This window comes from Berghia stephanieae, chromosome 12, assembly GCF_034508935.2.
Source record: "Berghia stephanieae isolate SIO BIC M18660-M18661 chromosome 12, UCSD_Bste_1.3, whole genome shotgun sequence".
Taxonomy (NCBI): Eukaryota; Metazoa; Mollusca; class Gastropoda; order Nudibranchia; family Aeolidiidae; genus Berghia; species Berghia stephanieae.
Window position 1 is genome coordinate 8135119 of NC_088371.1, and position 22500 is coordinate 8157618.

The 22500-nt window shown below is 36.2% G+C and overlaps 2 protein-coding genes across 7 annotated transcripts in view; both read left to right on the forward strand.

Moving 5' to 3' along the window:
* The window catches only part of LOC144958312 (uncharacterized), a 48750-nt gene extending 33882 nt beyond the window's left edge, over positions 1 to 14868 (forward strand). For 5 of the 6 annotated variants that reach the window (XM_078890203.1, XM_078890204.1, XM_078890208.1 and 2 more), the window contains 5 exons: positions 504 to 593; positions 1811 to 1911; positions 8830 to 8928; positions 10382 to 10549; positions 12038 to 12781. In XM_078890203.1, the coding sequence (XP_078746329.1) occupies positions 504 to 593; positions 1811 to 1911; positions 8830 to 8928; positions 10382 to 10549; positions 12038 to 12572 (993 nt within the window). In that variant the 3' untranslated portion in view covers positions 12573 to 12781. Of the gene's footprint in view, positions 1 to 503; positions 594 to 1810; positions 1912 to 8829; positions 8929 to 10381; positions 10550 to 12037 lie in introns of all 6 variants that reach the window. The other variant, XM_078890205.1, reaches the window with a different exon arrangement.
* Positions 14869 to 20151: 5283 nt separating this feature from the next.
* LOC144957728 (F-box/LRR-repeat protein 3-like) overlaps positions 20152 to 22500 on the forward strand; it is a 4777-nt gene continuing 2428 nt past the window's right edge. The window contains exon 1 of the mRNA XM_078889112.1: positions 20152 to 20668. Coding sequence (XP_078745238.1) covers positions 20241 to 20668 — 428 coding nt within the window. The 5' untranslated portion in view covers positions 20152 to 20240. The remainder of the gene's footprint in view (positions 20669 to 22500) is intronic.

A 22500-nucleotide genomic window follows, 5' to 3' on the forward strand; every position in this document is an offset into this window, starting at 1 on the left:
ATATATATATATATATATATATATATATATATATAATATATATTTTATATGGGGGGGGGGGGGGGGTCCAGAAGTAATTTAAAAAAAACCAACAAACGTTTGTTCACTCTTATCCCCGTGTTTATGATTCGAACGCACTGGCGCCTGGGCCATGGGAATCATCATATTAAAATAATTTGTCTTGAAAAGGACTGGGGTGTAGAGCAAACAAACAAATAAACAAGCGAATGGACAAGCAAACAATAAAAAATGACAAATAAAATTCCCTTTATCTTATCCCATAGGTGAAATTTGTCTTCAGGGTCTATTCGAAGGAAAGACTGGAATACCCCAGTCGTCAGCCGCAGTGCGCGCTTCAAACCGAGCTAAGCCGAGGTGGCTTGCTCGGGGCCACACCGCGAGCGCAGCCGGTATTCGAGCTCGGTACCGCTGAGCCAAGCTGCCTCTTGAACAAACAAAGAAGCCAGCATATTGTGTACGTGTTGATGTTGCTTTCTTTTCAGAACCTGCTTCCATCCATCCGTCTGAAGGACCCCCTTCTACACCAGAGCTTTACCAAGGGCAAATACACATCCTATAAAATACTCATTGAGGTGAGTTTATCAATATTATTATATATAGATAGTATGCGCTTGGCTCGAAAAGCTCACAACATCGGAATTGTCCCGATTTGGCAATCTGAAGAAGAATCAAAGAAAATTTTTTTTAAATGGATTGTTTATGTGTTTGGAACTTGTGTTGATGCCTGCAGAACATGTATAATAATTTATTATTATTATTATTATTATTATTATTATTATTATTATTATTATTATTATTATTATTATTATTATTATTATTATTATTATTATTATGTAAAGCGCCGCAGAGCACGGTTAACGTGGATGTTTAGGCGCCATATAAATTCATTATTTACTATTTACTATTGTTTCTTCTGTCACTGAAGTAATTGCCAAAAAAAAAATTAAAAAAAAAATAAAAAAAATAAAACGAACAAAAAAAAAAATCTTTCTAAAAATTATAACACGGATAGTTAGAACTGGAAATTGAGTTAGTATTCTAAACTTGACGATTTATATCGCGCAATATGCACTAAACGTGCTCAAAGCGCTTAACAAAGGGTCTCTAGCCAACAGCAACACTACTTAACATATAGGACGAGACATGACACCTGTAACTCGCCATTACAAGTTGTTTTTTTTGTTTTATTTTTTTTTTTTTAATTTGACAGGACAGGGACACACTGTTATACGTCACATAGTCATTTTACTTCTGAGTTTACAGTGAGTGAACACGATCATAAGCAGTCTCTCCGGGTGACTCGAACTTTGCGCCACTAAGAGCTGGACGTGGAATCGGGAGTCTCCAGTCCAGGCCCGATGGCCACTGTTATATATCGAGAAGGAAAAAAAAATAATTAAAAATTAACCCAAAAAAAATATAAAAAAGCAAAATATAGGATTGTTGATGTGTTTGAAAATGACCCTTGGATGTCCCAGGATATTTTGACGAGGAAATTAAAACAAGGAACTGAAAAAACTCTAAATCTCTAGATTGTCTTATATAATAGTCCAAAACATAGCTAGCTTTCTGTTGTTTTGGGTGTCATGACGGTATTGTGTGTTAGTTAGGCTGTCCCGTTTTAGCTCTTTGAAAAGTTGGTCGCTATGTACCTAGTACAATTTTTTTTTCTTTTTCCCTTGATGCTACACGATCAAAGGTCAATGATTTTGATCTCACATCTTTTGGTTTTTAAAAATTATGTTCTTTCTATTTTTAAAAATATTAAAAATTTTTTTTTAATTTTCAGACAGAGCATCATGCCTTCCATCTACGTAACTCGTGCATACGTCGACGGTTCTCAGAACTCAGGTGGTTGTGTAACACCCTACAGGCCCATCACAAACAAATGTGAGTGTACTGCTACCCGTTTTCCATACCTGTCAACCCTTCCGCTTTTGGCGGAATCATTCCTATTTTCGCTCTTCCTTTTCTACAATTCCGGCATTGTCTTAGGGGTAGCGTGGCTCAGTGGTACGGTCTTTGCTTCCTACCCGAAAGGTATCGAGTTCAATCGCCCGCCGCTGCGTTGTGTGGCCTTGAGCAAGTCACATCGCCCTAGCTCACTTTGCGGCGCTGCTCTGCGGCTGACGCCTGGCTTATTCCAGTCTTCCCTTGGAATAGACCCTAAAGACAAATTTCCCCTTGGGGATGAATAAAGGGAATTTTGTTATTTATTATTTTATTTATTTAATAAGGAAGTTGGCCTTTGCTTACTTTAGTTAAGGTGGAATGTATAAAAATACTATAAAAGTAAATACTACATAATCATTCTTAGTGATGATTAGGTAAAGTTTGTACTATTCATACGAAATTATGTTGTCCACAAGGATTACTACATAGCACAACTTTTGATATGATTGATGTTTACAAGGGTGTTGGCATATTTTATGGTTGCCAAATTTTCTGGTCACGATTGTTGGAGTAGGGATAGATGTTAATAGCTCTGTAGCATAAACTGTGAAATCATTTTATGCAATTATCAACACTCGTTAGCATATTTTATAGAAACTTTAGAATATAAAAGATGCGGGAATTTGAGAGAAGGCAGAAGAGGAGACTCAACACTCGACCGGTTAGTTGGGTGACTCTATATATTGAGCCATGGTAGGGAGATCAGATGCTAACCTTAGGTATGAAAGTTAATGTTTTAACCTATCGAGCTAATAACGAATAACTATGATAATAGAAAAATAATTTAAGAAATGTAAATTCAATCATATTGATTAGGATAGATTAATATTAAGAAGAAGTAGGCCATATTTATTAAGGATAATGATTAGCAAAAATGTTCCACATTGTATCTTATTGAATAATTCTATCAGGTGCAAGAATCTTAACTTATTTGAATGTGAATTCAAAAGTCCAATATTTCCGATAAATGTAAGCAAGTGTTGCGTAATAGCCTTGTTTATGAATGATAATTTAACAATAAAAGAGATGTGCAAAACAATAGTAATACCAAAAACGAGATTTTACCATTAGCTAAATTTGTATCAGAATGAATATGGGCGGTGTCAACAGTAAAACAATTGACATTTAGTTTAGTTTGTGAAACCAGCGACAAAGGGAAATTTGGTACGAAGTCTGTAGCTTTGTAACCTTCATTAGATTTGTTAGATTTATTTAATTAAAAAATCAAATTAAAAATTAAATTCCCTTTATTCATCCCTGAGGGGAAATTTGTCTCTAGGGTCTATTCCAAGGGAAGGCTGGAATAACCCAGGCGTCAGCCGCAGTGCAGCGCCGCGAATTGAGCTAGGGCGAGGTGACTTGCTCAAGGCCACACAGCGCAGCGGGTAATCGAACTCGGTACCTTTCGGGTACGAAGCGAAGACCGTACTGCTGAGCCACGCTGTCCCTAAACGATCTTTAAATAAATAGTAGATGACATACCTGCCTCATGCACACGGGTTGCCCCAGCAGACTACAACTCAATGTATATCTGAGCATTCAAACTACCAAGGATGTTACACTTTCTCCATTCTTCATGGTTTGGGTTCAATGCAACATAATTTAGACCACAGAACGGATGGCTGAAAATTAAAAAAAAAACAAACACCCAGCAACATACAAATCATTTATCTAGTTAGCAAATTCAAAAATTCAAAAGCAATAATATCAACACAATATGACTGAAACATAATGTAGACATTTAAGCTAATTTAGTTCATCTCGAGATTGAATAACGGTACAAGAAAATAAATCACTTGTCATAAGAAGTTACAAACAAATATGTGGTTAGGTAGGGTACACTACACAATAATAAAAGATAATCGAGAAGCGAAAGTAAGGCAAGTATTGGAAGAAACATTAAATTGAATATTAGCCCTTTCATTTATCCATTATTGTTTCATCATTTCATATTTGGCGATTCTAGCTGGTACTTGAATCATAAAATTAACTACACTATCAATTCATTTTTCGTTACATAGGATAAGTGTCAGAATAATCTTCAAAAATCACACATCTAATGAAAAAAAGTAATGAGTTAGTACTTACTTGGATGTTTCTTGATTAGAGTTGATGAAAAAGTAGGTAACTGAAACTGGCGCTCATCATATAGGACAGCAAACAGGAAACAAAATTACCAAGTCAATTATTGTAGATGCCATCTACTAGTAAGTTGTGGATCATATTGACACGACTATGTCACTAAATAAATAGATGCATAATGTCACAACAAAAACAACAAAATGATGCAAACTTATATTGCCTATATACATTTAATGAGAAAATATGATTTTAACTGAATTTTCCACAGTACAATCATGGGGGATAAATGGCCCTCAAATAAGAAATAAATAGGACTTTCTAGTATTTTACTGTGTGCAAGTCATGGGGTCCAATTGGACCCCAAATCAGAAAATAGGACTTTCTAGTATTTTTCTCTTTGCAAGTCATGGGGGCCAAATGGACCCCAAATCAAGAAATAGGACTTTCTAGTATTTTTCTCTTTGCAAGTCATGGGGGCCAAATGGACCCCAAATCAGGAAATAGGACTTTCTATTTTAGTATGAAAATAGGGTTAATGAAAGGTGGGCATATTTAATATTCCAATGACAGTTGACATTGAGATTAGAAAGAAGATTGGAGGAAGACTGTATGGCCAGTAATGCTGTCATTACTATTCCAGCTCATTAGGGAGCGTTCACATATTACGTCACCAGCTAGGGGGGGAGGGGGGGTCTACCAAATGTTGACATGTGTTGACATGGGGGAGGGGGGGGGGGGTCAGACCCAAGATGATGCCTCAAAACATAGGCAAATTAGGCCTGTTTTATTAAATGCGAGAGCTTCAAAAATGGCATTCCAAATAAATTAGCAAAAAGGTGAAAAATTGATTAAATGATGGAATCATCAAAACCGATTGAACTGCTCAAACTGCTTGCTACCATTCAGTTTTGATTCTGAAAAGTTTTCTTCATCAATCATTTGATTTGGTTGTGTCTAGTTTATTAAATATATTTTGGAGTTTTCATCTGAAGAATGAGTAATAGTATCAATTAATTTTATGTTTGGAAATTGAAACAGAAATTAATTCCACTAAAAGACTAATATGCTATAAAATAATTTGCCTCCTATACTATTTTAAATTACACTTTCTGAAATTTTTTTAATAGCACCTGCACCAAGTAGCCTAATTTAAATAATGTTTGTTAGATTTTATCTTTGCAAATTTAAATTTTATGTCCCCATTGTATCGTAAAACATAAATTATCAACAGTTTCTGAAATTAATAAAATGTCTGAATGTGTTTTATCAAACGTTGATAATCAATGTTTATGGTTTGAAAAACGAATAATAAATATTGTGAAATTAAAGTTATCTTTTAGTTTTTATTAAATTAGATGACGTCATCATCTGTTGGGGGGGGGGGGGGGGGGGGGGGGGTCAGGTCAATGATGACAAGTGATGACTTGGGGGGGGGGGGGGGGGGGGGTCTAAAAAGGGCAAATATTTGATGACGTAATATGTGAACGCTCCCTTACATTAACTCAATGCATAAAATTCAGACAGAAGTAGATTTTTCTAATGAATTTGCCAAGCAAACTTTTCTTTTATGGTACCCCTTATATATTAAGGCAGTACCATCCTTTAACCACAATTGGAGTGTGAGTAATCAATAAAATATTAAGGAAATACATATTGATGATATGATAAATAAAACAACTTCACTCTTTAAAACCATTGGGATCGTTAGATGGCAGTAATTGGACGTGGTTAGAAATACTGGGACTTGTAACAATAGGAGTAATACTAGTTATTTTGGCTTATCTTTGGTTAAAATATAAAGATCAATTGAAGCAGTGCGCACCAAATTGGATAAAAATTGGACAGGGTGTATCTAAGCCTGAACCTGAAGAATTTCCATTGAAGGCAGGAAGAAACATTGTAGTTGAACGAGGAACTTGGAAAGGGACCCGTTAAAGGCAATTTATCCCACAATTATGAATGATGCTTAATGTTCTAGAAGCAAAGTGTAAAAAAAATTACTAATAATACTAATAATCCAGAAATTACTTTATCAAAAATTATCATTTCAATTTTTTTTCTTCTCTCTCTTGAGAATTTACATCCAGGACATGAAATTACCAAATGTCGGAGATGAAAGATGGCCATATATAATATTCCAATGGCGGTTGACATGGAGATTAGAAAGAAGAATGAATAAAAATTATTGGGGAGAATTTTTGGTTCCACATCCGGGGGATGGAAGATGGAAAGATAAACAATTTCAGTTAGAATTTAGAAGGGCAGCAACAGCCCATATAAGAAAACCAGGTCATGTTGCAAATTTAGAACTACCGCTTTTGGGGTCGTTGATTTGGGGGACGAACATTTTTTTTGGAAAGATTATTTAACAAAGCGGAACTGACGTCTGATGGGGCAAGGTCAGTAGGACCGACATTTTTGTCACAAGGGTTTAATTGGGGAATTAATAATACACAGGCACTGCTCCAATATCATTCTTGGTCAAACCCAATAGTTAATTCCAATAGACTTCCGTAGGGGAAGTGAGTTAAATTGAATGTATCTTAGAAAAGGAATAGGTAGGGGAATAGCTACCATAGTTTGTAGGAAAGAAGATTATTTGGATAGTTTCCTTAAAATTTAATTAATGAATGTACGGTACTGTGAAATTAATATGTTAGATAAATAAGAAATAAGGAATAAAGAAATTGAGTTAAAAGATTACAGTTCGACGGGTTGGTAGGTCATGGTTCATATAGAGTTAAACGACCAATAAGGGAGTGGTAGTACCTTTCGGTGAGTGACATCGTCAGGAGCCACTGGTCCACATAGTATTGATTTGACTTACTGAGCTGGTCCACTCCTCCAACGGAATAGAAGTCTGTTCATTTGGTGGCGAGTTGTTACCCATACTCACAATTATGTCGGAGATATCTGCTTGGTGGTGAGATACCCATACTCACAGTGTTGCTGGAGATGTCTGCTTGGTGGTGAGATACCCATACTCACAATGTTGCCGAAAAATGTCTGCTTGAGGATGAGACGACCAAGATGTTTTGAGAATTCTTTACTCAATGTTGTGCATGAGATGTCTGCTTGTGAACCATGCAGTCTTGGACCGGACGCTGAGGAGGATAACTTGGCAGAGAGGTGTCTACAGACTGTGGCAAGGCTTTGTATAATTTAACTCATTCAACCCCAACACCGACTATATCCGTAGTATACCTGGGGTTACTTTTACCCCATGTCTATTTATTACATTTTTTCTGAGACAAATTATTGGCGTAGTATCAAAGCTAATGTTTTTAGTTTTTACATTTTAGTGGTAGTTGAATAAAACTATCTATGTACATGCTCATTTTTAATACATTTTTTTCCAATTTTAAAAAGTCGCAAACATCTCTAAGATTGAGTGAGTTAATACTGTTGGGTGTAAACCATTCGTTGATAATTCAGTCAGCATATATGTTAAATGATTGCTTATTATCTAATGAGACAATTGATCTCGAATTTGACTGCAGAGGGCTATATGGTATATACTCCATTTATCAATAGTATTATGAGTAATGAGGTGTATTGATAAATAGAATTATTGTTACTTTGCATGATAAAATGTATGTCAGTAACCATAAAAGATAATTATAATCTTAAACTTATCTCCCCTAGTGTTTGTAACATTCGAATAATATTAAAAAATCATTATAATCCACTAGAAAGGCATCACAGTTCATACATGTTTACAGTGAATGACATAATCAGTCGGATGGTGAAAAGGTTTGAACTGAGATATTGCCAAGTTTTGTTAGAAGGTTGACTTTTATTTTTAAAAATGAGTTCTTGTCATAAATGATAAAATCAACCCTTTTTGTACATCTTCGGGAAATATCAAAGCTTAATTTCACTTCTAAATATTTTTTACAGCTAGTCAAGTTGAAAAAGTAGAAAGTTGAGAAAAGTTGCTGGATACCTTTCCCATACTTCTGACCATAACTTCATGAAATATCACCCGATTTACTTCAAATAAAGATTAAAATGCTCTGGTTAGCACATTCTTTCGGAAAATGAAGAAAAAAAAAAATGCAAATTAAAAATTTTCACCTTCCGACTGATTATGTCATGGACTGACACATATTTAAAAAAAGAGAGAGAGATTGCCTGCAGGGTAGTTTGCTTTCATGTTCACATTTTAGTGATTTATTTTGTATCATCAACATCATGATCACTGCCACTGGGTGGGGTTCCCGACCTCCCATAGTGGACAGGGAGGTACTTGCTGTGTCTTCTATCCCCCTGTATCTGTTTTTCAATTGCTTTCTGTCTTTGTCTTGGAATGAGATTACTTGCTTTTGTCCTGACCCTGGCCGGAGTCCTTGGCTGGGAGAGAAACGGTCAAATGCTTGGAGTTTTGGGAGATGATATTTTTTCCTTGTAAATCATTTCTCTTTTATGTACTGTTATTTTTTTATTTTTAACATGATTTGTAAACATTTGAGTGTATACCTGTTAGTGGGATCTTGTGCTGGTGTCTGGTTGAGACTTTAAGGTGATCTCAAATTAAGTATACTGATGGTGTGCTCTTGGAGTCTACATCTGTTCCCTATTTGAATGATTTCCCCATATGTCTTAATTTTTCCTCAAGTCCTTTTAATTGCACATCTAGAATGTTTTCACTATCCAATTTTCTTCCCTTTTACTGGCGCTGATGTGACGTAAATGTGTTGCAAGCGCCACCATAAATCCTTAAAAACAAAACTGCCACGACCATCATTAACATTATTTTCATCATTTCCTCAGCACACTTCCCCCCATCCCACCCAAGAAAATCTGGTCTGAGAGATTCAACGCATCCTTTGTCAACACCAGAATGAAGGAAATCGAAGTGTTCTTGAACGAGTAAGTCTGGGAATCGTTGCTGAATTGCTATTGTGCAGCTATGTGGGTTGGAGCCTGGCTCGACGCATAGTTCTGTTCTTGGAAAAGGCTCTTTACTCACATTCTCTCAACCTACTCGGGTGTAAAATGATGAGTGCCTGGCCATCAATAGCACTGTCTCTACCCGAAAAAAAATGCAATATTGCCTGACAGGCATCACATCCTGTCCTACATATTACATGTTGCTGATGGTCCTGGAACCCCTTGTAAAGCGCTTTGAGCACATTTAGTGGATATTGCGCTATCTAAAAGCGTGGGGGAAGGGGTCTTTATTTATATGTATGGAAATAACCCTTGGGTGTTTCAAGATTCTGATTGTTGTCCAGTGAATTAAAACAAGGGCCTGACAATATAAGTAGATAGTTAGAGAGTATTCAATGCAGACCTGCCTACCATGTAGAATGGACCATCCGTAATGTTCACGGAGATTCGATGACAATTTGGAATTTACGGAAATTGAACTGGGTGGGGTTCCTGACCTCCCATAGTGGGCAGGGAGGCACTTAATCTGTCTTCTACCCCCCTATATCTGTTTTCCAACATGCTTTCTGTCTTTGTCTTGGAATGAGATTACTTGGTTTTAACCTGGCCCTGGCTGGATACCCTGGCTGAGAGGGAAACAATCAAATATATAGTTAGAGTTTTGGGAGACGATATTGTTTTTTTTCTTAGTTGTGACCTGTGCTTGTTTCTGGATGAGACATTTAGTCATTTAGGTGACCTCAAACTAAGTACTTTGATAGTGTGCTCTTGGGATCTACGTCTGTTTCCCATTTGAACCAATTCCCCTTTGTCTTACCTTGTCTTGGGTGCTTTAATTGTATTTCTAGAACTTTTGACTATCCCATTTTCTTCCTTTTTACTGGCGCTGATATGACAATTTGTTGCAAGTTCCGTAATACCCTTAAAAAGAAAACAAACAAAACAGAAATTGAAGAAATATTATGCATTTTGATGTCATAGCAATTTTGTCGCAGTGTTAGAGGGAGAAAAAATATATATTTATATCAAATTTTTTTTGTTTCTTAAATTAACTCAATTTCAAGGAGAAAAAAAATCTTTGAAAATTTCCATAAAAGTTGCTAACGCTACTGCTCAGTTCCCCATCCATGATGGCTAAGTCGATCACTAACTCGTAAACTTGGCTGTCACAACATTATTTTATGTATAAAAGTTTGTAAGTAACATTTTTTTATGGTTTAGTTTAGTATATCTGAAATGTGACCATTTATTAGAACAAAATAGAACAGTTTTTTATTAATATGAATAATTTTTCTTCATCAAATTCAGAATTTTCTCATATAGACATTCAATTAACTAATTATCTTTTCCTTTCAGCATGTCTGTATATTATATATAATATATAGGTTGGCAGCTCAGATCTGCTAATATCTTGTCTATCTTTTATCCCCAGGCTTATCAAAGTTGACACCATTTTGTCGGACACTGCCCTGCACCTGTTCCTGCAGACTGACATGACCACTGTGGAGATGGACGACTACTTGACCGGCAAAACGTCAGATGACTACATGGAGAAAGTCTGGAACAACCACGGACATTTGCACACAGCCAACGAACTCGGGTAAATATCCGTTTCTCCCTCGTAGATTTTGTCTTAAAACGAGGTAGAGCTTGGCTTGTGCGGTTATGTGGTCTAGTGGTATGACACTCGCTTTCGAATCGGAAGCTCCTGGGTTCGAGCATCGCTCGGCGCATAGTAGTGTCCTTGGAGAAGGCTCTTTACTCACATTCTCTTATTGAACTCAGTGTGTAGAATGAGTACCTGGCCGTTAGCAATGTTGTCTCTGTCCGAAAAAAATTGTAATAAGGCCTAAAAGGCGTCATGTCCCGTCCTACATGTTAAATGTTGCTTTTGGTCAGGGACCCCCTGTAAAGCGTTTTGAGCATGTTTAGTGGATATTGCGTTATATGAAAGCTCAATTAAAAAATTTTTTTATGGCTTCGTTAAACTACAGACCTGATACTGATAAAAAATGACATCAGAAATGATTTTATTCTTTTTCTCTCAGATTTTCTGGTTGTTTTTAAAAAATGAGAAACAAATCTTAATATTTTACTGTAAAAATTGTATTTAAATCTGCTTCGCTAGCGCTTATCAATATAATGCGACTATGTGGTCTGGTGGTATGACACTCACTTTTAGACCGGAAGGTCCTGGATTTTAGCCATGCACATTGCATAGTCGAGCCCTTGGAAATGACTTTTTACTCACATTCTCTCACCGTGAAGTTGAAATTTTTTCCACCCCCTCTCCCCCTGTCCACCCAGCAGTGACTGGGTAGATTGGGTCTGATAGATCTGGCGGAAAGTGCTTTGCGATAGACTATCATCCTATCCAAAGGATAGCAAGCAATTACTATTGTCCATTTTACGCTATAGAAACTGGGATAAAGTCTGGCTCCATGGGCCCCCTGACTCTGAAGGCTACTTTTCATCTGGCACTGTTCCGTACACACGTTTTCAGATTGTATCTTACACCAGTGCCTGCTCCTAAATTTGTCACCTAAACCTGTGTTTTACAGATTTGACAACTTGAGAGGGGCAGCGTGGCTCAACCATATGGTCTTTGCTTCGTACCTGAAAGGTAACGAGTTCGATCGCCTGCTGCTGCGCTGTGTGGCCTTGAGCAAGTCATCTCGCCCCAGCTCGATTTGTGGCGCTGCACTGCATCTAATGCCTGGGTTATTCCAGTCTTCCCTTGGAATAGACCTGAGAGACAATGGGATGAACAAAAAAGAGAATTTCTATTTTTATAATCTATAGTATACTCATGACGACAATTTTGTTCTCTCTTGAATTTCCCAGCTGGCGTTTTCCACAGCTGATTCGGCTTATACCACAGCTGATTTGGCTTTTACCACAGCTGGTTCGGCTTTTACCACAGCCGATTCTTTTACTCCATCCGATTAGGCTTTTACCACAGCCGATTCGGCTTTTACCCCATCCGATTAGGCTTTTGCCACAGCCGATTCGGCTTTTACCACCATCGATGACCACAATGACAGATGTAGCATTTTACTGATCCATATTTTTTATTTCTTCCCAACAGGACCTACTTGTCAATTGCCACGCCACAGGAAATCGAGATGGATTCGGAAGACGAAATGTTGGCCACAGGCACTTCCGTTGACTCCTCAGTGTCTACGGACTTTAACCACCACCACCACTTCAACAGCCATGATGACCTCAACTTCCCATCTCTCACAAAATTAACAACAACAATGTCAGGGATGGAGAAAAGTGAACTGTCGACCCCCGTAGACAACGGTGCTTGGTTGGCGCAAAGCCCAGACTTGGGTACATCAACAACAACAACAACAACAACAACAACAACAACAACAGGTTTGGAGTCAAACTCCTCCACCACCATCACCAACAACCCCACTACTACCTCTAATGGCAAACAACAAGATGCTGCTGCTACTGCTGCTGCTGTTAATATAAACAATAAAGACTATGATAATGCCAGTATCGTCACCAGTAGCACGGACGACAGTACAAGGAATAGCAGCCCGTCATTGAGTGATGGAATTCACAGCAACAACATTGCAATGTCCACCAGCAGTGATTTATCTCAGGGCTGAAGAAGCCAAAGCCTCATTTCAGTTGTGATCAGATTGAATTTGTGTTTTATCAAAACTCCGAGTCGTGGAGACAAAACAATTACTTAGATGGTAATAAACAAAAAATGAATGTATGATAACAGCTTTTAAAAAGAACAAAATACCAAACACTACACGTTTCGGGCCAAAAACTCTTCTTCGACCAATAACACCAAGAATAAAAATAAAAACACTAATAATAATTAGCCTTGTAAAGCGCTTTGAGCACATTTAGTGGATATTGCGCTATATAAAGCTCAATTTTACATCACTTTAAATCTAGAGAGAAAGAAAATTAGTATTTGAAGTAGATTTTTGAGCCCCGAGCGTTCCTTATTTGGTATATTTTGTTCATTTTAGAAGCTCTTATCATATATTCATTTTTGTTCATTAATTTTTACAGGCCCACAGCTTCTCTAGAAGATTAGAGAGTTTCACAAATCCTTAAAAACCATAGCCTTTGTAAACTCATAGCCTGACACTCACCAAAATAATTACACCACGCACAATACACCATAGCAGCCAATTGGCCAGATTAATTCGGCGCATAGTTGAGTCCTTGGAAAAGGCTCTTAACTCACATGCTCGACTCTCACCATACTCGGGTGTAAAATGAGTACCTGGCCGTTATACGTCCGGATGGCAATGTTGTGAGTTTCTTAGCCAAGCGCATACAATATATATGTTTACAAAGGCTATGCTATAAGTCAATAGGAGCCACTCTAAGAGACTGTGCCCATTATTATTATAACCAAACAGCGTTACCTCTAAGAGACTGTACAATCAACACTAAGAGACTGTATCCATTATTATTACAACCAGACAGCGTTACCAAAGACTGAAATCCATTGTGATGTATGGTTCTAGTGTAGTAGTAATTTTCATAAAATAAAGGTGTTATGTAGTATAAAACCTTTATGTTAAAGGAAATTGAATATTCTGTCATTTTTATCATCATTATCATCCACATCATCATCAACATCATCATCATCATCGTTGTCGTCGTCATCATCATTATCATTAGCATTATCATCATCCTCATGATCATCATCATCATCATCATCTTCATCAAAAACATCAACATCAATAATATCTTCATCATCATCATCATCATCATCATCATCATGATGTAACACCACCAATATTATTATTATTATGTATACGTTTGGTTGGATGTTTCATGAGAGATAGAGGGGGGGGGGGGGGGGGGGAGGGGGGGGGGGGGGGCTGGATCCCCTGTTCTTCATGGGTTGAAATCCAGATAATCTAACTTTCAAGGGCAGAGTTGATTTTTTTTCCTGAGGCACCCATGTCTTTGTTTCCACTGATGCCAGTTTGTGTCTTCTACTTCTATCCCCCTGTATCTGTTTTCTAATTGCTTTCTGTCTTTGTCTTGGAATGAGATAACCAAGTTTTGTCCTGACCCTAGCCGGAGTCCTTGGCTGGGAGGGAAACAGTTGAATGTATAGTTATAGTTTTGGGAGATGATATTTTTTTTCATTGTAACTCATCTCTCTGCTGTGTACTGTTATTTAAATTTTTTTTTTTTAAAGATATGATTTGTAAACATTTGAGTGTATTCCTCTTTGTGGGATCTTATGCTGGTGTCTGGGTGAGACCTAAGGTGATCTCAAACTAAGTAGGTACACCGATAGCGTGCTTTTGGAATCTACATCTGTTCCATATTTGCACCATTCCCCTTTGTCTTACTTTTTCCTCAAGTCCTTTTTATCGTACATCTAGAATCTTTTCACTATCCAATTTTCTTCCTTTTTACTGGCGTTGATATGACCCAAATGTGTTGCAAGCGCCGTAAAACCCACAAATACAAACAAACAGACCTCTGATGACCTAATTACAGTGTGTTTTTTTATCATTGACATATTTTAAGTTTGAATACCTTTAAAAACATAAAACAAACAAGTGTGTTTCATTGATAATGGATAAAGTCAACCAATCTTTCTGGTCTGGAGATTCCACTGTAATCCCGTTTTATTAAAAAGCTAATTTTGTTGCATGAATTGTTATTTTTGGATTATTTTTTTTATTTGTTAATAAAACATAAAAAAAAAAACAAAAAAAAAAAAATTTGAATTGTTAAAAGCTAAAATATTTAGAATTCTCAGTGAAATACTTATGTTTTTAGATATATTTTAGTCAGAGACAGAGATGAATGTTTTTATCTAGTTTTTGTTTTTTTAATTTATAGTCACAACAGAGATGTATGTGTATGATAAATAAATAATAAATAAATGAACTTTATTCATTCATGAAGAAATTTGTTTGCATTGAATTGAATAATAATTTAATGTTTTAACGTCTGCCATCTTTATTCGTATGGTTTCGGAGGTATAATTTTTAAAACAACAAATTGATATAAAGCTAATTTTTGTTAGTGAGTTGTTTTAGCATGGCTAAACTCTATGTTGTCTAGTGTGTAGTCTTCAGTGTTGTCTAGTGTGTCGTGTGTAGTCTTCAATGTTGTTTAGTGTGTAGTGTTGTCTAGTGTGTAGTCTTCCTTGATTTTTGCCATCAATATTTCAAATCACCATCATTGTCAAGGGATGGACGCAGGCATTGGAATCAAAGAATTGATTGTTGTGATGTTGTTGTTCCGGGTGGGGTTCCTGACCTCCCATAGTGGGCAGGGAGGCACTTAGCGTGTCTGGGTGGGTTTTTCCCAACCTCCCATAGTGGGCAGGGAGGCACTTACTGTGTCTGGGTGGGGGTTCTTGACAACTCATAGTGGGCAGGGAGGCACTTACTGTGTCTGGTTAGAGGCTCTTGACCTCCCACAGTGGGCAGGGAGCATGGGTGAAAGTTCGCAGGTATATGCCGGAAATTCCGTTGTTTTTTTTCTTTTTGTAAATGTAATAATCGCCTGCCGGCATTTTAACTCTTCTGCCGGCTTTATCATTATTGCCCCACCGGAACGTTAACTTTTAATACTAGGAAATACCGATGCACTAGTCCTGTGTAGACTAATTTTCTTTCAAAGAAGACAATTGAACACATGTGTCACTTTTCTGTCATACATTTGATCTGTTTACAATTTACAGCGGACACACCAGCTCAGGCCAGTGATCGATGTGAAAAGTGACCAAACAGAACCTTACTTTAGCAAACAATACTAAAACTCTGATCTCCTTGGAAAACTCGGTTTTGTTAATCACAAAAATTCTAACGGATTAGGAGTAATTTAAAATAGATATAAATGTTAATTTTAATTTTAAATTAATTGGAGAAACATTATTCTCTGTGTCGCCAATTTTGGCCAAATTGGCTAGGCCAATGGCTATCTGGCAGCAGGCGCCCAATTTCGAACAACTCTCAATCAAGAATTTCCGAGAGTAAATAAAACGTTGTAAATGATATCATTAAGCCGTTGAATTGCTATAAATAATAATAATAATAATAATAATAATAATAATAATAATAATAATAATAATAATAATAATAATAATAATAATAATAATATAACAACAATGATAGAATTAATAATAATAATAATAATAATAATAATAATAATAATAATAATAATAATAATAATAATAATAATAATAATAATAATAAAAAATATAAATTAATAATAATAATAATAATAATAATAATAATAATAATAATAATAATAATAATAATAATAATAATAATAATAATAATAATAATAATAAGCGTATTGTTTGTGTTTAGGGCAACAGGCACTTATCTGCAGGTCTGATAACCCGATTCCTTATGATATGGGCTCATTGTTGTACGTAATTGAAATCTCAAAAAATGACGCAAAATATTGTCCATTACAACAATGTTAAACTAGGCCGATAAGTGGGTTCAGTTATCCGCCTTGTATATATGTACACTTTGGTTTATGGGGTTTATGGTGCTTCCGGACACTCTTACTTTTAGAAAGATGATAAAGAAGACTTGTAGATTTGAAGATAAAAAAAAGTATGCCCTTCTGCTACAAGACATCATAAGAGATCGTCACCTTGGCATTCCGTGAAGGAATATAGATAATCCATCAAACAAGATGTCTGATGTCAATAGGAATCACCCATGTTGTCACAGTGAGATCCCGTCGCTTAGGTATTCCATGAAGGAATATAGATAATCCATCAAACAAGATGTCTGATGTCAATAGGAATCACCCATTATCTCATTCGTCTGTAGTATTTCATTCATCCTGTTTTGTTGATAAAGGGGAAACCCGAAACGTCAATATTATCTGTTATCGTTTATTATAGTCAGATGTTTTATTAATGGCGCGTGTTTTCCTGTTTTTATCTCAGCTCTCCCTCTATCAAAAGTTGTAAAAAATTGCGTCAGCATTTGAATCAATGTCTTAACTGAATCTAGATTTTGGACCGTGTTGATGACATATACATTTTTTTCTCTTCTTTATGACCTATAAAAAACTACTTTAAAACCGCTGTCATAAAAGTCGAGATTTTACACTGTAAAAAAAATTAAAAAAAATTACTCACCACAAAGTAAAGCATGAGGTGAATTCATTGTATTTTCAAAAAACCTCGTGCTGACACCTAGTTCCGGCTATTGATTATGAGTTCACGTCATACTTGTTTCCGAATAATAACAATTCGCTTTAACTGCTATCAACTTACATCTTATGTAGTTTGCATTAAATTTTGAACAATATATCGCAATACGCTTCAACAGTCGTAACGTCACTTCCTTCCTAATGACGCATGGTAACTTAGTAACACTGGTTCTTAACTATCGGAACAATGGCGGACGCCGTATGAAATATTTCTCCGGCGAGCATAAAAGCGTATCCAGAGGAAAAAACCCCCATAAATTTGATCAAGTTTTGACTTTTACACATTCTGATCACAGGGCATATGAAAAGTTCTAGCCAGCATGAAGAATAAAAACGTCATGCTTTTCTTTGTTTAGAACCAAGATGGCCGCCGTTTCCCGGCGGCGTGACATCAGACTACTGAATCCAATTACTGACATGAAATCTCTAGCTTTAAATCATTTGAAATACTGATTATATACTGATTATAAACTCAATATTGTCAAATTAACAACAATGAATGCTGTTTATATAACTTTGAAAAATTGCATGTATGCACGACCGTTTTACAGATCATTTAATTAAAGGCTTTTAAACCATAATAGTATAAGCTTTTACACGATACGATACGATACGGAATCTCTATCGGTGCCACTCCCGTAAAGCTGAGAGAAGAAATCTACTTGTATCTATAGATAAGCAATTAAGGAGGATGGCTATGGAATTGGAGTTTCACAATCAACCCCGAGAAGATGGTTATCGAAATACGACAGAGAGATCATCAGTGTTGAACGATGGAGCTGGGTGAACGTAAACATACATCCGACAAAGGAATGGACGTCAGATAATTCGGGTGGGAAAAGGCTCATGGGTTCTGTACAGAGGACCATTGATATTCTTGGAGGTGGTGAAGATACTGGGTATTTAGAAGAATGTCTTACCATTTTTTTTCTTTTCAGTATCATATTATGGAAGATAGTGACTATCATTCTGGGGTCAATGCAGAGGTGTTTGAAGACAGGCTAAAGGACCATTTGCTGCCTTTCCTCGAAGCACCCAGTTGTATTGCATTGGACTACGCTACCATTCGGTGGCCCATGATCACTTCAAGGTTCCAACTTCGGCAACTTCATGTCTCTAATCAGACAACACTGTGTATTATTCTGACCATTTATAAAGGCCCAACTATATTCTAGCGAAAATAAACAAAGCAGAAATAGTTTTCAAAATAGCGTGTCTATTCAAGGAGTTTTGAGACGAGGTTTTGCGACTTCCACCATATCACTGTGAGCGCAATCCAATCGAGCTCAATTAAACCCCAGTAAAGGGAAAGATTGAGTGGTGGAACACCCAATTTACTCTCACCGACGAGGCAATAAATGATATAACATGGAAGACTGGAAAAAGGCATGCTCCAACCTTCGCAAAGTGGAGGAAAATTACATTTCATTGAATAGAGTCATGCCATGAAATCTTTCCATAGTCGTTCGATTTCTCCTTTTCCTCATCCTTGTCCCCCGAATGTGATGATTGATGTATCCAGTATGTCTTTATTGTTGTTCGTGTTGTTGTAGTTGTTGTTATTGCTGAACACATGTACCTATTTGTAGAAACACTGAGTCATAAATTGATGAATTTCTACTTTTGACAAGTCTACATTAAATTTATGTAATCCTCTTTGGTATAAACACAAGCTATTTCGATAAATTTAGCAATCAAAATAATGTTGGAAGCGCGTAATGTTTACTTTCATTTGTATTTTCACCAGTAATGTGTATTAATAGTTATAAAATGTAGATGTCTGATAGTTAAGGATTGCCATTCGTTCCTTCATATTCAGATACTATATACTATATGTAAATCGTTTGAGTTTCAGTTAACCGAACATTCCATTTTTAGGGGCGGTTTGGGTCTTTTCTAAAAAAGAAATAATTACTTATATTGGGCGGTTTTAATCATTCTGTATCGTCAATATAGGTTAAAAAACGACATTTATGGTGAAAATTTTTAATTATCTGTGTTGATACCCATTTTGCGATCCAATTTGGGGGTCTGACATCAAAAAATATAACAATCTTGTGGCAAACGTTCCACAAAAACTAATGAAGGAATGGCCTCCATATTCTTCCATCTTATCAACATTGTACCATAGTGTGTCACTACAGAGAGATTTTACGGCTTCAGCTGATGGAATTTTTATTAGAACATTATACAAAGTTGAGAATCAAAATGCTATGACAAAATTGACCTTAAAAATTCAGAATTAGGATTATTATTCAAAATTCACATATCTTATTAAAAAAATCTCTCTGCTGTGACATAATACATTATCTCTGTGATAACTGTGGAAATTTTCAGACAATTTCATTGAATATATTCTGAGAAACGTTTGACACAGTTTCCCATACCCAAAAAATGGCTTCCCGTTTTTCACACTTTTCTTACTACCTGTACCATTTTCGACTGTGTTCTTCGTGCCTTTATAGTCTACTTTATGAATTTGGACTTCAATTATATTATTTCTAAGATAATAAAATATCATTTTCCATCAAAATCTCAAATTCAAATTTTTGAAGGATTTTCCTAATAATTAGACCCAAACCGCCCCTTAACGAATTCCATCAAAATGGATAAGCGGAAAAATTCATAATTTTGATATTGTAAATCATCTACTAGTTACGATCCTTACCAATTATCGATATTAATATAGCTGTTATAAGCGAAATCTTTTGCTATTTTTTTACAATTAATGAACAAATATTTTTTTATTAAGATTAAGACAAATTGACTCAGAGGGTCATACACACTTTTACAGCATTGAGAGACAGCCGAGAAAAAGAAGGAAAACACGCGCCACTTATTAAAAATCTGACTATAAATTGAAGCTTAGATACATTCAATTTCACATTGTTATTTATTTCTTTGAGCTTCGATCAGCAACATTTATTTGCATTACACGTTTCAAAAAGAAATTAAATACAACACACATTAGCGCGAAATTCGAGTTGGTGAACGGAAGTGAAGCGTCCTAATGGCGAACACTAGAAAAAACAAAGAAGACATCATCGCATAAAACACTATAATTATAATCTAGTTAATTCTTTTCTTTCACAACAATGTCCCACCCAAGCATTACAAATGACCATTGCCAGAAGACAACAAAAACAAATTCATCAGCAGGTATTTCCAACCATATGGTTACAAGAAGTTCTATTCGCAGCTTCTATAAAACTGATAATCATAGTAATAATATGGACACCAGCAGTAGTTGTGGTTGCAGTAAATTGGAAGTTGACACACAGATACAAAATGCTGAAAACTTGGACATCATTAGCGAGGATCACAGCTGCTACGCCGAATGGGCTAACCTTCCACGAGAAATTCTCATGAAGATATTTTCCTACCTGACTATCTGCGAGGCTGAAATGGTGGAGAGAACGTGTGTAGCCTGGAACGAAGCGTGTAATATTCCCTCCCTTTGGAAACGAGTGGTCTTCAACTTTGACGGAACTGACTCTCTCAGACTTATGGCCGACGCTCTCAGGTAAGGTGTTCATTATCCAATATGGCTGGATGGCTAGCGGCTAGTGCCAATCTTTAATAATAATAATAATAATAATAATAATAATAATATAATAATAATAATAATAATAATAATAATAATATTAATAATAATAATAATAATAATAATTAATAATAATAATAATAATAATAATAATAAATAATAATAATAATAATAATAATAATAATAATAATAATAGATTCTTATAGAGCGCACGGTATCCTCAGCAATGAGGCTCTTGGCGCATTAAATCAAATTAACACGAAACAATACTATAGAAATTTGTTTTTTGTTTTTAAGGGTTTTACGGCGCTTGCAACACATTTAGGTCATATTAGTGCCAGTAAAAAGGAAGAAAATTGGATAGTGAAAAGATTCTAGATGTACAATAAAAAGGATTTGAGGAAAAAAGTAAGACAAAGGGGAGTGATTCAAATAGAACACACTCAAATGCTTACATTATATATTCAAAATAACAAATATAGTAATACATAACAGTGAGATGCTTTACAATGAAAAAAATATCATCTCCCAAAACAATAACTGCAATTGACTGTTTCCCTCCCATCCAGGACTCCGGCCAGGGACAGGACAAAACCAAGTAATCTCATTCCAAGACAAAGACAGAAAGCAAGTTGGAAAACAGATATAAGGAGATAGAAGACAGTATGTACATCCCTGGCCACTATGGGAGAAACAATATAGAAAGTACATGACATCAAAAAATAAATATTTTAAAGGATTTCTTGAAAAGAGACAATGATTTGGATTCTCGCATGCTCTATGGAATGGTGTTCCATACAGAGAGAAACAAGGTTTGAGAAGAGGACCTTGTTCCCGCCGTTGTACGAATAAGTGGGATAGCCAAACGGGTGGTGTCATTGGAGGAACGCAAATATCGGGTTGTCGAATATTTCTTTAGGAGTTCTGTGAGGTAGGAAGTGGCCGTGTTTTCCAGACAACGATAAACTAGGACACATGCTTTGAATTTGACCCTTTTCTCAACTGGCAGCCAGTGTAATCTTCGGAGAGGTGTAGCAGAGTCAAACCTCCGCCTTCGAAAGACCAATCTGGCAGCATTATTTTGGACCGTCTGCAGCCGCCCGAGCTTATTTTCCGAGACACCAAACAACAGAGCATGACAGTAATTCAGCTTTGAAAATATAAGCTGTTCTCCCCCCCCTCTCTCTCTCTCTCTCTCTCTCTCTCTCTCTCTCTCTTTCTCTTCTCTCTCTCTCTCGGTATCAATTTATATCCCCAATTTGTTCTCTGACGCGGTGATATTTTTATTCTTTGTTTTCATTTTATTCTTTGTTCTCGATACCTGATGTTTCTCATCGTTATTGATATAAGTGTATCTGCATCACGCTTTTCTTAAATTCAACCTCCACTGAATGAAATAAGGATAATATATAAAAAAAGAAGAAATCTAGTACATTTTCACGGATTAATCATGCTAAATGCCCGTCACACTGTTAATATATTCCCCATATTTCCATTTCATACCCTACCAGTCACCTGTTGGACGTCCTTTTTCTACTCACACTCGTACAACATCCGTTATTAATGTCAGGTACTCCTTCACACTTATTATGTTTGTAAAAGTGCCTTATCCAAGGACACAACGTCGGGACCAGAATCATCCACGATCACTGTCAGCCGTGTGGTTACAGATGACGCTAAAATGTTGTGACAAGACGAGACACCGTATAGATTAGGCCAAGGAGTCAAGCAGCCAACCTGCCGCACGTCTCTTTCCCTTTCATTCACCACCGGAATCGAGGAAATGCGCTAACTAAATTTTACAGTGAATG